Source organism: Miniopterus schreibersii (assembly GCF_964146895.1).
Source record: "Miniopterus schreibersii genome assembly, chromosome: 4".
NCBI classification, from domain to species: Eukaryota; Metazoa; Chordata; class Mammalia; order Chiroptera; family Miniopteridae; genus Miniopterus; species Miniopterus schreibersii.
In genome coordinates, this window is record NC_138105.1 from 99,438,495 (window position 1) to 99,454,244 (window position 15,750).

At 42.6% G+C, this 15,750-nt stretch overlaps 1 protein-coding gene across 3 annotated transcripts in view; it reads left to right on the forward strand.

Annotated features, from left to right (window-relative positions):
• The window catches only part of RNF216 (ring finger protein 216), a 116,976-nt gene that overhangs the window by 84,377 nt on the left and 16,849 nt on the right, over positions 1 to 15,750 (forward strand). For all 3 annotated transcript variants that reach the window (XM_081137014.1, XM_081137012.1, XM_081137013.1), the window contains exons 14-15: positions 1,511 to 1,608; positions 9,750 to 9,972. In XM_081137014.1, coding sequence (XP_080993140.1) covers positions 1,511 to 1,608; positions 9,750 to 9,972 — 321 coding nt within the window. The remainder of the gene's footprint in view (positions 1 to 1,510; positions 1,609 to 9,749; positions 9,973 to 15,750) is intronic.

Here is a 15,750-nt window from a genome sequence, read left to right on the forward strand (position 1 = left end):
GAGAATACAGTGATCAATGTTTTTAGAATTGATGTGAAGATATAATCGAGTAACTCTTCTGGTGATCTCTAGCCCATCTGCTCCCAAATGCTTAAACATTTACTCCCAACTACCTGCCTGACATCTCTGCTGGGTGTCCCACAGGTTCCTGTGCCATCACCACCCAGATCAAATTCTGGATCTTAAAGCCTGCCCTCCCCCTACCCAATCCAGTCCTTTCCCACTGTTCCCAAGCTCCATCTGTGTTGCTGTTACCTTGTGTTGCACAAACCAGAAACCAGGGTGTCATCCTTGACACGTCCCTCTCCTTACTCCCAAAGCCAGGCCATCACCACACCAGCAAGTATGGCTTCCTAAATTTTTCTCAAGTCACTCAACTTTCCTTCATGCCCTCACCTAACTCCCTATGTCTGGGTGGGCCTCCTTGATCTCTCTCCTGGATGACTTTAAATAGCTTCCTAACTGTCCTTCACACTTTCACTCTTTCTTCCTGTCAACCTGTTCTTCACGAAGAATGATCTAAAATCACAAAGCTAATGATACTACTTCCATGCTTGACACCTTTGGATGCCTTCCTAGTGCTCTTAGGATTAAAGTCAAACTGATCATCACACCCTACAAGGCCCCTGTGGGCCTCACCAGGCCCACTGTCTGCAGTTCAGCTACAGAAACCAGACTTGCCCTGCTTCACCTCCCAGCTCCTCTTACTTCCTTTGCCCCAATGCTGTTCTTTCACTCCCTTTGACTCACCTTTCAGATCTGTCTCCACCTCCTCAAGCCTTCACTGTCTCCCTAGACTAGAACGGTCCCCAGTTAAAGGTGATCGTATCTTTTCCTTCACTGTATTTACTGGGGTTGTAATTTCTACTTATGGAAATTAAATTGGGTTAATTTTTTTAAAATTATTATTGATGTGACAATTTATAAACTACAAAGGATCCTAGAATAAAAAGTAGTAATTTTTAAAAATTCATGTTTATAAATGAAGTTAAACTCTGGAGAATGAATCCATGTTTATGAGGGAGGAGTACCTCTGTTAAGGACCTCTAGGTATCCTGTGTAGATCATTCTTCAGTTCAACAAGAGTTCTCTGTGCCAGACAACACTGGAACACTGGGCATAGGAATTGCAGAAATTTATAAGACCCTGACAGACCATGCGCTCAGGCAGCTCGCATGCAGTATTTTATTTTTAAAAACTCAAAATCTCATCATAAGTTTGTCCTTTATGGGCGTTTTCCAGGTGGCTCCTGGCATTTTAGAAAGCCTTATACAAATCAGTGTTGGAAGCAATGCATCCTTTTGATCTAAGGAGAGAAAATTTTCTCATGTTTTTGTCTAATGATTCTTCCTCTTATATTGAGATGTCTGTAGAAATATGCCTGCTGAAAGGGAGGGAGAGCTTCTAAAAGAATTCAGGCCAAGTGAAGCTTATTTCCATTCCCTGTTGTTGAACAGAAACTTGCATGGGTTCTATCACCAGCAGCTGTGTGTCTCTGCTTTATCCCCAGGAAACCTGTAGGAAGTGTCAGGGACTCTGGAAAGAGCACAATGGCCTCACCTGTGAAGAGCTGGCTGAAAAAGATGACATCAAGTACCGAACATCTATGTGAGTAACATAATTCAGAGGTGTTTGTTGACTAATTTGCAACACATACACAAACACACATGCATTAAACTGCCTTTTTGGCAAAGAGGGGCAGTGAGTATTGAGGAGAGAACTTGTTCTCAAGCTACCCCAATCTAGACTGACCTCAAGGAAGTGACCTGATCCCTGAGCCTTCATTTCCTCATCTCTGCATCCTCATAGAGCTATTCCCAGGATCAGTGTAACATAGTAAATGCCTGGCATATATGAATTCAATATATGTTGGTTCCTCTTCTTATTGTCTAAATAAGCAAATAACACATTTTAATTAGGTTGCTTTTATCTGTATTTCCTATAGGATACTGGTGGCCTGTGACATTGAGTAGAATCACAACCTCCAGAATGCAAATTAATACAATTAGGAATAAGAGCCATTATTGTGTAGCACTCCCTGTGTGGCTGAATGCTTTATACATATTAATTTATTAAATACATTGACTTAACCAATACAAAAGTTTATTTCTCTCTCATATAATAGTCCACCCTTGCTAGAGGGTGGAGCAGATCTGTCCAGTGAGGTCATTCAGAGACACAGGCTCCTTTATGTCATTGCTTCACTGTTACCTAAGGCAGTGTTCTCATCTGCTTAAATGTGACTGGGCTGCAGCCACATTTATACTCCGGCCCGTAGGTGAGGAGAGAGAGACAACTTGCCAGCCAGGCAGCTTTTCTTTGATTTTTAAGTTAAAGAATATATATATACACACACACACATATATACATATACACATATATGTGTGTGTGTGTGTATAAATATATACATAAATAAATTGTGTGTGTGTGTGTGTGTGTGTATCACTTCTGTTCATACCCATTTGTCTAGACTGAGTCACTTGGCCACAGCCTGCTCCAAGGCAGACACTGTATGTAGCCTCTAGCTGGGTGATTTTATGTCCAGCTTAAATCTGAAGGGTAAGGAGCAGGGTTTTTTCTTTTGGCAGGGTGGTAGTGGTGGTGGTGGTGGTGGTTTTTTAATCCTCACCCAAAGGTGTTTTTCAGTGCTTTTCAGAGAGAGTGGAAGGGGGAGAGAGAAACACTGATGTGAGAAAGAGACACTTCTATTGGTTGCTTCCCGCACAAGCCCCGGCTGGGGCTGGAGATGGAGCCTGCAACCCAGGTATATGCCCTTGGCCTGAATCGAACCCAGGAGCCTATAGTCCGCAGGCTGACGCTCTAACCATTGAGACAAATCAGCTAGGGCAAGGAGCAGGTTTTGTTACTGAAAATAATGAAGTGGGAAATGCCTATTTGGGGTAGTTAACTGTATCCAAATCTGCACCACAGGTAGATACTATTACCCTCATTTTGCAAATGACAGAACTTAGACACAGAGAGCCCAGGTAACTTATCCATGGTCATGCAATTTGTAAGTGGCATAGCAGGGATTTGAAACCTAGGCAAATGGCTTACCTCAGACTTGGTAGGCAGAATAATGGTCCACAAAATGTCCATGCCCTAATCTCCAGAGCCTGTGAACAGTGAATATACTACCTTACATGGCAGAAGGGACTTTCTGGGTGTGATTAAGGTTATGGACTTTGAGATGGGGAGGTTATTCTGGATTATCCAGCTAAACACAATCTAATCCCATAACTCCTGAAAAGCAGAGAGAGAGCCTTTCTCTGATCAGATGGAGATGCAGTGATGGACAGAGTCAGAGACATGAGAAGGACTCAACCTCTCATTGCTGGCTTTGAAGATAGAGGAAGAAGGCCATGAGCCAAGGAATGCGACAGCCTCTAGAAGCAGGGAACAACCTTCAGTTTCCAGCCACCAAGAAAACAGGGACCTTGACCCTACAGCTTCAAAGAACTGAATTCAGCTGACAGCCCAAATGAGCAGCAAACAGATTCTCTCCTAGATCCTCCAGTAGGTAATGCAGCCTGCTAGCACCTTGATTTTGGACTGACGAGACTTCAGTTGTGCTAGACTTCCAGCCTGCAGAACTGTAAAATCATAAATTCGTATTAGATTAAGCTGATAAATTTGTGGTGATTTGTTACAGCAGCAAAGGAAAACTAACACAGATTTTGGTACCAGAAGTGGAGCACTGCTGTAACAGGTGCCTAAAAATGTGGAAGTGGGTTTGGATTTGGGCAATGGGTAGAACCTGGAAGAATTTTGAGAAGCATTACAGCAAAACACCTAGATTGCCTTGAGCAGACCGTTAGGAGAAATATGGACATTAGAAACTCTACAATTAGGGGCTCAGAAGTAAATGAGGAACATTCCAGGCAACACCTAAATTGCCTTAGAGAATACTTAGATGATGATCACCAGACTGACTATTAGTAGAAATATGGGCATTAAAGACAATGCTGGTGAGGACTTAGAAGGAAATGGGAGCATGTTATTGGAAATTGGAGGAAAGGGAATTCTTTTTATATAATGGCAGCAAGCTTAGGTAATTTGTGTCTTGCAAAGTGTTGAAGAGTGAAAAATGCAAATGGAAAGAGATAAATTGAGGGGAGGGCTATAACAGAAAGGGACAGGATGTGATTGTTTCTGAAATTCTCATCCAGATTATAAAAGACCCTAAAATGGATGGATTCACTGTCAGGAAAAGCATGCTTTAGAGAAAAAAGCAAGGACTTGTTCAGAATGTCGAGAGTGTTCAGTCATACAAAGGCTCTTTGAAGAGATTGCGGGAGTGACTCACAGATCCTCGCAATCTAACCAGTCTCTAGGAAACTCGGGCATTAGCCCTCAGCCATCCCAGCACAAGTCAAAAATAAAGGTGGGGTTATCTAGGAAATACCTATGAATGAGCTTCATGCCTAATGGAATGGATTCCTGTGACATAAATGGTAGATCCACAAGGTTCTTGAGAATTTTATATCAGCAGAAACACTATCAGCTTGGACTGGAAGAGACAGGGAGTATGAAATGAAGTCTGTCAGACCCCCAAAATTCTACAAGCAGGAAACAGGCTGATTAAAAACTGCTGAGCTGCAAGCATACTCTACCTTTTTTTGAAAAAAAGGAGGATTACTCAGAAAGTGGAGCCATGAACCAGGAGGGCAGAGCCTCAAATCTCAGGATTATTGTCAGGTCTGAAATATAAGGGAGTTTGCTCAGATGAATTTCCAGATTGATTGGGAGTGGTGACTCCTTTTCTCCTTCCATTTCCTCCCTTTTTGAACCAGAATATCTGTAATTTATCCTGTACCTGTCCCATCATTGTATTGTAGGAGCAAGTAATGTTTTTCTTTAGTTTCTCAGGCCTACAAATGGAGAGGAAGTGTGTCTGAGTGAATCATATCCAGAGTCTTACCTGTACTCATTTTAAATGATGAGATTTGGGACTATTGAACTGAGATTTAGATAAGATTTGAGACTTGAAGTTGATGCTGTAATGGATGAGATCTTTAGGGTTCTTGGAATGAAGTGGCTGTAATTTGCGTGTGGGATGGATATGAATCTTTGGAGGCCAGAGGACAGACTGGTAGGCAGAAGAAGGGCCTCCAAAAATGTTCATGCCCTAATCCCCACCACCTGTGAATATTGTCACCTTACATGGCAAAGGGACTTTGCAGATGAAATTAAGGTTATGGTAACAATAGAAAACTAATACAACAACGTACATAGAATCACAAATGCCACTCCAACTAGAAAAGTCTAACATTGCTTCCTCAAATCTAGGCTTACCTTTGTGTCAGCCAGCCTTTATAATTCAGAGTGGCCACCAGCCTGACCAGAGGCATGGCCTTGAAGTGATTAACAGGTCAGAAATTATTCTTTCTTCAAAGTAGTTCTCTTGTCAGGCATGTACTGATTTCAGCAGTTTTGCTATTGCCTAAAACACTAAAACACTTTAAACTTCTCATTTGGACTTGTCTTTTAGCCGATTTATGAGCCAACTCCCAAAAAAATCTGTTCTCATTACTGTGGACGTGTCATTTCTGTTTTGAGTTGGGAGCAGGGGAGGATTTCTTTTGTCGCTGTTTGGCCTTTGTTTTTCTCCTAAGGAGGATGTCTTATGTAGTCAATATGGATTTACTGAGTGCTCACTATGGATAGCCATAGTTAAGAACCTTGAACAAATTTCTTAATTTTTCTGTGCCTGTTTCCTCATCTATAAAGTACAGAGCATAATCATAATCAACTTATAAGGTTATTATACAGATTACTGTGCCCAGAATGATTTTTGCCTCATGCTCAGGCTTCCGTAAGCAGAAGGCCCTGATTTACAAATGTGATGCAAGAACATAAAAATAACTTATTGCATTCAGGGCCTTTTAGACCTGGTCACATATATTCTACTTGGAGTTGGTGGTGGAGTGTCGTCCCACTCTCTGTACTGGTTCTTGATGCCCCAGGGTCAGGCACCTGGACTATTCCAGGGCTCAGTCATGGGCTAGGAGATGTTCTTAGAAGGAAAAGAGCTGGTTACTTTTTGAAGCAGAGCCCCCATTATTGTCCTGTCAGTTCCTGCTGCTGGCTGCATTTAGTGTCTTGGTCTGCCATAAACCCTTGGAGTACCACTGAGGCCAGGAGCATCTGGAAAGTCTCGGTCTGGACCCTGTTTAAACCTGGCAACCTTTTATATCAGCAGTAAATGGGCCAGAGCAGCACATCCAAATGTGAAATATGTTGATTCCAAAATCCAGAAAGGCTTCCCACGTGTCTGACTTCTTCCTTCATGGTAGGGGTTACAAGATACAGCAACATGTGCTTAGCTTTGGAAGGACTATCCTAATACACACACCTGACCTCCAGATCACCAGAACTTCATAAAGATTACAGATCTCAATCATTTTGAGGGACTTATCTCTCACCATCTCACAGGCATACACCTTATTAATGTGTCGTAGAGTACCTGCTACTTCTTGTTCACCTGGTTCTATCTGCACATCATTTAAATAGTAGGCCAGTGTGTGTTGTCCTGTTGGACAACGAATGACCAACGTCCTTCCCAACTGCTTCTGGTGTTCTCTGCTTATCAGACAGAGAATAAAAGCATTTTCCAGATCAACAGCTGCATCCCAGTTGCCAGAGGCTCTGTTTACTTGCTCTGGTGAGAAACGACATCTGGAACAGCAGCTACAATTAGAATCAGCATCTAATTAGGCTTCCAGTGATGCACTGGGTCCAGGACCCATTCTCTGTTCAAGCCAGAGAAGTAAAAGGAGATGTGATGGCAATCAACAGCCCTGCAACTTTGAAGTCTTGTTGGTGGCATCAATCTCAAAGATGCTCACAGGAACTTAGTATTTTTATAGTGTGGGGTGCTCTAGAGGCTTCCACTTCCTGTCCCCACCACACAGTGCTTTCTCCATGGACCAGAAAGCCAAGGAATCCTACCAGTTGTCAAGTGGCAAAAGTAAGAAACAGCAGGGTACACACAGGAAATTCTAGGAGTTTATTGTTGCTGAATCATAAAATAAAGCATAATAAATGATATGAAATGAGTCAGGTCTTCCAACAAAAATGTGTCCAACAATGATCAAAGCAGCACTACTTATAATAGTCAAAACATAGAAACAGTCCAAGTGTCTATCAACTGATGAATCGTAAACAAAGTGCCATATATCCATAGAATGGAATAGTATTTGGCTGTAAAAAGGGAATGAAGATACATGCCGCAGCATGGATGAATCTTGAAAACACGCTAAGTGAAAGAAGCCAGTCACAAAAGGCCACATCTTATATGATTCCATTTATATGAAATGTCCATAGGCATGTGAATAGTTACCTATGTACAGAATAGACAGATCCATTAGAGACAGAAAGGGAGATGGGGGGGTGACTATTTAATAGGTACGGAGTTGGATGGTTGCACAACTTAGGCAATATACTAAATACTCCTGAATTGTGCACTTCAAAATGGTTAAAACAGTAAATTTTATGTGTATTTACCACAATTTAAAAAAAATACATACACACACTCACAAAGGAAAGCCATTTAAGATTTGAATAGTATATGCCACAAGAATGAAGACAGCTCCCAAAGTGGAGTTCCCAGCATATTTAAATAGTGGTGAGAAAAATAATCATGGAATCATAGGATCTCTGTTGGTTATGTAGAAGAGGGCAGCACGCCTTCCTGTTTGAACATGAGGTCAGCAGACACAGCTGCAGCTCAGTCCTCTCTTCCTGTTCTGAACAGGAACACATCCTGTGGGGCTGTTTGTTTTCTGCCTAATTTAGAATCTACTTGCCAAATCACCTTCCTCCCAAAAGAATCAACTGATTTCTCCCCTGTTGCAGTTTGCATTTTTATATTACTGGATAGGTGGCCACCGCATCCCATAATAGCAGTCCTTTTTTGGTACAAGGCCTTTCTGGCCCTACCCAGTACTGTTCTTTTGCAAAAGCAAAGGACTTGAATGGATATTGATGCAGTGTTGAATAGCTGTTTGAACACTGTAGCAACCAATGTTGAGTTGCATGGATCTTTACATATTCCTCATCCATTTAGGAGGGCCTTTTCTCCCTTACCACACCCACTATTATTTCACATTGGCAGCTGACAGTGTGGTGGGACAGAGCAAGCAAATGCACCCTCTTTCCAAACCTTCAGGAAGAACTGTGTAACCTTGATTCTTTTTAGTCACTTCTCTCCCACACTACAACCTATTAGCTGCCCAGGAAATAAGTCAGTCAGCCCCAGGCAACCGAAGTACAGTGGCTGAAAGCCACACCTCAGTCTCAAGGGTGCTCTTACACAAAGTCAGTGCTGTAGAAGATTGCAATTGTGTTTTGGTCATAGCTTTTCAAAATGGAAGCTTTTTCATCAGAGCCTTGTGAGGCTTAACGTGGAGCATTGACCAGTGTCCTCACAGTTGCTGAGTAACTGAAATCATGAACGTGTGTATTATATTAGTTGGCAGTAGTAAACTTTGTCTCCTTGACAATGTTTCCTATTCAGCAAAACTTAGAACTCATTTGTTCTGTAACTTGAACTGGATTTAAATTCTTTTCAAGACAGAGTTCTGCCTTCCTTCATTTTGGGTCATTCAAAAATTAAACCTAAATGAATAGCAGCCAATTTCCTAATGCATTTTTCTATTTTTAAAGAACGGTCTGGCTTCTAAGGAGCATACTACCACAGCAATCTTCTAAATATAAGTAATTAAAAACACTTGCCTATCCCTGGCTACTCTTATTTAGCAGAAGAACTTGGAGCAGTGGGAGAAAAAAGGCTGCTTTTTCTCAGCCTGAGGAGTCTGCAGATCAAAACTCATCCCCAGACTGTTACAGTCATTGCCATGCATGGAGCAGTGGCATGAGTCCCAACGTCAGGGCTGTCCACTGTTTGGGTCCTACATACTCTTTCCAGGTCTTGGTAGTAGGCATACCTTTTGACACCTTCCTGTCAAGACCATACTTCTTCATGCCAGCTGGGTATACCAGCACAGCCTCTGCTCTCTACCTTCAAGGAACTCAACTTAGAGGAAGACAGACACATAAACAATTATTGGCCAAGTAGCAAATGTTATGAACAGAGCACCATGGAAGTGACTTAGTTCAGCAGTGGCAGCTCATGACGAAGAGCCAAGACCTATCTTCTTGATCCTAGTCATCTGCGCTTCCATATCAGTTAAAGTGCTTCTGGTAACAAGTAGCCTCCCTACAAGCTACCCACTGAGCCATATGTGTACCCATCCCCTTGCTGCCAGGGATTCTGGGAATGTAGGATTCCATTGGCTATTGGATCATTCCCAGCTGTGTCTATCACACCTGCATGCCAAGTATTTAAAAATCCAAGGTGTGAATATAGCTAAGATTTAGGCTTACTGGCTCACCATTATCCAGCTTTGTATGTATAAAACACATTATTTCAGAACACTCTGAGTGTTTCTAAGTGCTCTGTGCCAGGGTACTTTGTATTTTACCTGTAATCCTCAAAACACTGTGAGAAAGTTGGATTTTCCCTATTTAAAAGTGTGGAAACTGAGACTCCAGTGAGTTGAGTAATTTACCCAAGGTTAACAACTGATAAACTGAACCCAGTTCTCAGACTCCAAAACATAGGCTCTTTTCACTCTGAATGTCAACAAAAGGAGAGGCAGTCATATGTGGTAAAAAATAAACACTTAATAGCCATTTTTTCTTTCTTCGTCTTCCCTGCTATCTCCAACCATGTGTTCTTTTTTCAGTGAAGAGAAAATGACTGCTGCTCGCATTAGAAAGTGCCACAAATGTGGGACTGGCCTCATCAAATCCGAAGGCTGCAACCGCATGTCTTGCCGCTGTGGGGCCCAAATGTGCTACCTCTGTCGAGTATCCATCAATGGGTATGACCATTTCTGCCAGCATCCTCGCTCTCCAGGAGCCCCCTGCCAGGAGTGTTCGAGATGTTCTCTCTGGACCGACCCCACTGTAAGTGAACGCATGACTGCCTGTTGCTTTGTAGGGAAATATCAGTAAGGTGATATAATGAAGCGAGGTTTTATGTATACGTAACGTATTGTGACCCATGAAAACATAGGAAATGCATAGACCAATAACCAGAGATAAAAACTGAGTAAGTCCTCAAAAAGCTAGTCCTCAGAAAACAGCATGCCCATTTTATGAGCAAATTCTTTCAGTCCTTTAGGGAATAAAAAAAAAAATCTTTTTAAAATATTTCTTTATTGATTTCAGAGAGAGAAAGGGAGAGGGAGGAAGAGATGGAAACATCAATGATGAGAGAGTCATTGATCAGCTGCCTCCGGCACAACCCTGCCAGGGATCGAGCCCGCAATCTGGGCATGTGCCCCAGCCGGGAATCAAACCATGATCTCCTGGATCCTAGGCTGATGCTCAACCGCTGAGCCACGCCTGGCTGGGCAGGAATAAAAATATTTTATGCCATCTGAAATATTTCAGAGCATAGAAAAGTGAGGAAAGTTTTACATATTATTTGCATAAAACCTGCATAATGTTGATACCAAAACGTGATAGAAATAACCCAAAAAAAGAAAATTACAGCCCGGCCAGCATGGCTCAGCAGTTGAGCATTGACCTAGGATCCAAGAGATCACATTTTGATTCCTGGTCAGGGCACATACCCAGGTTGCAGGCTCGATCCCCAGTTGGGGGCGTGCAAGAGGCAGCTGATCAATGACTCTCTCATCATTAATGTTTCTCTCTCTCTCCCTCTCCTTTCTTCTCTCTGAAATCAATTAAAAAAATATTTAAAAAAAGAAAAAGAAAACTACAGATTCATTCTACTTATGACTGTAGGTTTTAAATTCTCTAAATAAAATACCAGCAAATAGAAAACAGCTAGTGAGATTGTTCCAGAAATGTAAGGATGGCTCAATATTTAGACCTCTTAATATAATTCACCATATAATAGCTTAGATGGTAAAAAGATATTGAATAAAAATCAGATATCCAGTCTTAATTTTGAACTTTAAAAAATAGAAGGATTCTTTACTTAATAATATATTTTTATTCACAGTCCATATTTCAAAACAGTCATTATTAGGATGTATTTAAAAATGACATACAGCCCTGGCTGGTTTGGCTCAGTGGTTAGTGTCGGCCCACAGACTGAAGGGTCTTAGGTTCGAGTCTAGTCAAGGGCACTTATCTTGGTTGCAGGCTCAATCCCTGGCCATGTGCAGGAGGCAACCAATTGATGTTTCTCTCCCTCTCTCTCTCTCCCTTCCATTCTCTCTGAAAATCAATGGAAAAAATATCCTCAGGTGAGGACTTAAAAGAAAAAAAGGAATACATAGAAGCATTCCCAAAAAGTCAAATGTAAGATTATCACCACTGTTTTGTTCTGGAACTGCTAGTCAATACAGTTAGCTAAGAGAATGAAATAAAAGGTACAGATATTGGAGGAGATAATTGCTAATGTTTATTGGGCACCCACGTGTATCAGACACTGTTGTAAGCACTTTGATGTGTAAAAAAAGAAAAGCAGATTCACCATGTTAGACCTGAGAAAAGACAAAATAATCAACTAGAAGGCTATTAGAAGTAGTAGATGGCTAGATACAAAATAAATATACAGAATGCCACTCAGTAGTAATATAAATCATAAAATACCCTAGAAATGAATTTCAATAAGAAATGTGAAGAAAACTATATCAAAGGACATGAAGAGACTTGAACATATAGACAGATGTGCTTTGTTCCTAAATAGTTTTATATATAAAATGTATCAATTCTTAAAATAGTTTTAAATTTGAAACTATCACAGTCCATTGTAAGTTGCTCTATAAGGATAGCAATGTGACATGGAGAAGACTTATTCTACCAAAAGGTGACTCAGCCTAACAGTGAGTACCCTGCCAATTGGGAGCAAATGAAGGTCCTTGAGGAAGGGCACCAGAGCCCGTGGGGTGCCTAGTGACAGCCAGCACTCCTCAGCTTCCACCTGAGATGAGCGAAGATAACCAAGGTTGTAGAGAAGCATCTTGTCCCTCAAAGGGGAGACTCAGTATTATAGAGAGATTAGTTCTCTCTAAAGTAATCTAGAAGTTGACTGCGATTCACAAAACCGGGCTGTGAGTGGGTCTCAACGGGTGTGGTGGGTGCTATTGCCGGGCTTATGTAGGAGAGTGACTTGGCCTGATTTACGTTTTCAAAGTCACACTGGCTACCATGTGGATTGAGAAACAAGGGAAAATTGTTGTAACATATATATGATATAGGTTAATTAATATGTTAATGTATAAAAAGTAATGTTACTCAATAAGAAATCAGTAAAAATCCCTATATTAATAAGGATCATTTTGTCTCTTACTATCTGAAAGCCCAAAAGTAGCAGTGGCTTGTACAATATAGAGGTTTATTTCTCCCTTATGTATAAGTAATAGTGGTAGACAGCCCAGGGGTAGGATGCTCACATTAGTATAGTATACAGCTATATAAAGCAATGCTATATATCTATGTTTAAGAACTCAGAGAAAAAAAACATGGAAAGATTTACACATAAAATACACACAGCATGCAGCTGGGGTCACAGATCCAAGTTACCATAGGGACAAGTAGTAACATTAATGATTGATGAATATGAAGTAGGCCAGGTCTAGGGCACAGTAGGGTGTGGTAGGGACTGTGGCAAATAGGAGAGGGTGTGGGCCAACTTAAGCGGCTGCTACTCCCCACAGCTTGTTACCAGATGAGATTGTACTCAGTTACCATGGCTTAAGATTTTCCAGAGAGGCTGGAAATCTGTACTTTAATGTGAAATCTCCCAATTTTTATTTTCTATTTTTTATTTTTTTAAATATATCTTTATTGATTTCAGAGAGAGGGAGGGAGAGGGAGAGAGAGAAACATCAATGATGAGAGAGTCATTGATCGGCTGCCTCTTGCACGCCCCGACTGGGGATCGAGCCCGCAACCCGGGCATGTGCCCTGACCGGGAATCGAACCCTGATCGCCTGGATCCTAGGTCGATGCTCAACTGCTGAGCCACGCCTGGCCAGGCAAAATCTCCCAGTTTTTAAAGATTGATTATTAATCCAGTATCGTTAAAACATGGTTCAGTGAGAGACAACAAGATGGCGGCGTAGGTAACAGTGGTACCCGCTGCCTCCCACAACCACTCAAAATTACAACTAAAATACAGAACAACCGTCATTCAGAACCTCCTGAAATCTAGCTGTATAGAAGTCCTACAGCTAGGGAACTGAAGAAGCATTGAGACCAGTAGGAGGAGCGGAGACGCAGAGCAGAATCTGGGCTGAATCTCAGGTACACGGCCAAGGTCCCACACCCAGGTGCTGCAGTTTAAAACCAGGAGAGATATCTTGGTGGTGGAGGTTTTCCGAAGTGAGGGGTCCCAGCCCCACATCAGGCCCCCCAACCCAGGGAGGTTTCCAGTGTCGGGAAGAGAAGTCCCCACAACTTTGGACTGTAAAAACCAGTGAAGATTGTGGCTGAGTGACACTGAGGCTGCGGGAGTCCCAGGCAGTTCCTCTTAAAGGGCCCACACACGGACTTACTCAGACATGCTCTCTCTGAGCTCCAGTGCTGGGCAGCAGCTTGAAAGGAAACTGGGACATTCAGGGAGGAACTAACTTGCCTGGAATCAGGGAAAGAGCTGGAGGGGCAGCTTTCTCCCAGACAGAAGAGCTGGCAGAGGCCATTGCTCCTTTGATGAGCCCTCCCCCCACAGAGCCCACAGGCAGGCACCATATCTAAATCTCCATCAACCTGACTCACACTTATCACCCACCCTGTTGATTCCTGGAGATCCCACCCCTCCCTACTTGCAAATTCATCCAAGCCATTTCCAGTGGCTTTTCTATGCAAGCGGCCTCTCTAGCCTCATACTTAGGACTTTCCTAAAATCTCTCAAACAAGCAGCAGCTGGCCTCAGCGTGCCCCATACCTCTCAATAAGTGGCCCCAGGCCTGGCACTAGCAGCAGCCTGCATTGGTTCATAGCTTGACCTCTCCTGGATACCTCCAAGACCAGCACAAGTAGCAGCCATCAATGGTTTGCTATGTAGTTAGGTGGCCCTGGGCAAGGCACAGGCAGAGGCTGACTTTGCACCTTCCGGGAGGCCCCAGAGACAGTACCCTGGTGGTCAGCTTCAACCATGCTGAACTCAACCCTTCCACATCCACGAGTGACACATTCAAGGGGTGGACTCAGTGAACACCAAAGCTCCACTGAAGTAAATCCTGCTCCATAGGGGTGTCTCCAGCACAGGAGCTCTTCAGCTGCAGCTGGTCCTCACAGCAGATTGGCCTGGAGATCAGTTCCTCCCAGTGACGCCAGTAGCAACCAAGGCTCAACTATAACAGGACAGTGTACACGACCCACACAGGGGAGCACCTAGAAGACCCAGCTAAGGTGACTGGGGAGGCTGAGCCACTGGGCCCTACAGGACACTTACTACACAAAGCCACTCTACCAATTCCAGGGGACATAGCAGCTCTGTCTAATACATAGAAACAAACACCTGGAAGCAGCCAGAATGTGGAGGCAAAGGAACATGTCACAAAGGAAGGAACAGAAGAAATCTCCAGAAAAAGCACTAAATGAAATGGAGCCAAGCAAGCTACTAGATACAGAGTTCAAAACAATGGTTATAAGGATGCTCAAGGATCTTTGTAAGACTATTAGGGAAACGAGTGAGACCATCAATGACATAATAAAATACCAATCAGAAATGAAGGCTACACGAACTGAAATGAAGAATAATTTACAGGAAATCAACAGTAGAGGACGCTGAGAATCAAATCAACAATTTGGAACGTGAGGAAGCAAAAAACACCCAACCAGAAGAGCAAAGAGAAAAAAGAATCCAGAAATATGAAGATAGTGTAAGAAGTCTCTGGGACAACTTCAAGAGGCCCAACATTCGCATCATGGGGGTGCCAGAAGAAGAAAGAGCAAGAAGTCGAAAACCTATTTGAAAAAATAATGACAGAAAACTTCTCCTACCTGGAGAAAGAAATAGACTTACAAGTCCAGGAAGCACAGAGAGTCCCAAACAAGAGGAACCCAAAGAGGCCCACAGCAAGACACATCATAATTAAAATGCTAAAGGTTAAAGACAGAGAGAATCTTAAAAGCAGCAAGAGAAGAGCAGTTAGTTACCTACAAGGGAGCACCCATAAGACTGTCAGCTGATTTCTCCACAGAAACCTTGCAGCCAGAAGGGAGTGGCAAGAAATATTCAAAGTGATGAAAAGCAAGAATCTACAACCAAGATTACCCAGCAAAGCTGTCATTTAGAGCTGAAGGTCAGATAAAGAGCTTCACAGATAAGAAAAAGCTAAAGGAGTTCATCACCCCCAAACTAGTACTACAGGAAATGTTGAAGGGTCTTCTTTAAGAAGAAGCTAATGAACACAGTAACCTGACAAACAAAATAGAACCAGAGACATTGAAGCATGCAGCAGACAGTCGTATCTCAGAGGGAAGGGGGTGGGGGGTGGGAAGAGATTATCCAAAGAAGTTATATGCATATATGCATAACCCATGGACACAGACAATAATGGGGTGAAGGCCTGGGGAGGGGGTGGGAGCAAGGTGGAGGGTGTCAACAGGGGAGAAAAAATGGGACAACTGTAATACTTTCAACATCAAAGATAAATTTAAAAAACAAAAACACGGTTCATCCCTGGCCAGTGTGTCTCAGTTGGTTGAGCATTTTCCCATGCACCAAACGGTCACCGATTCAGTTCCTGATCAGGACAC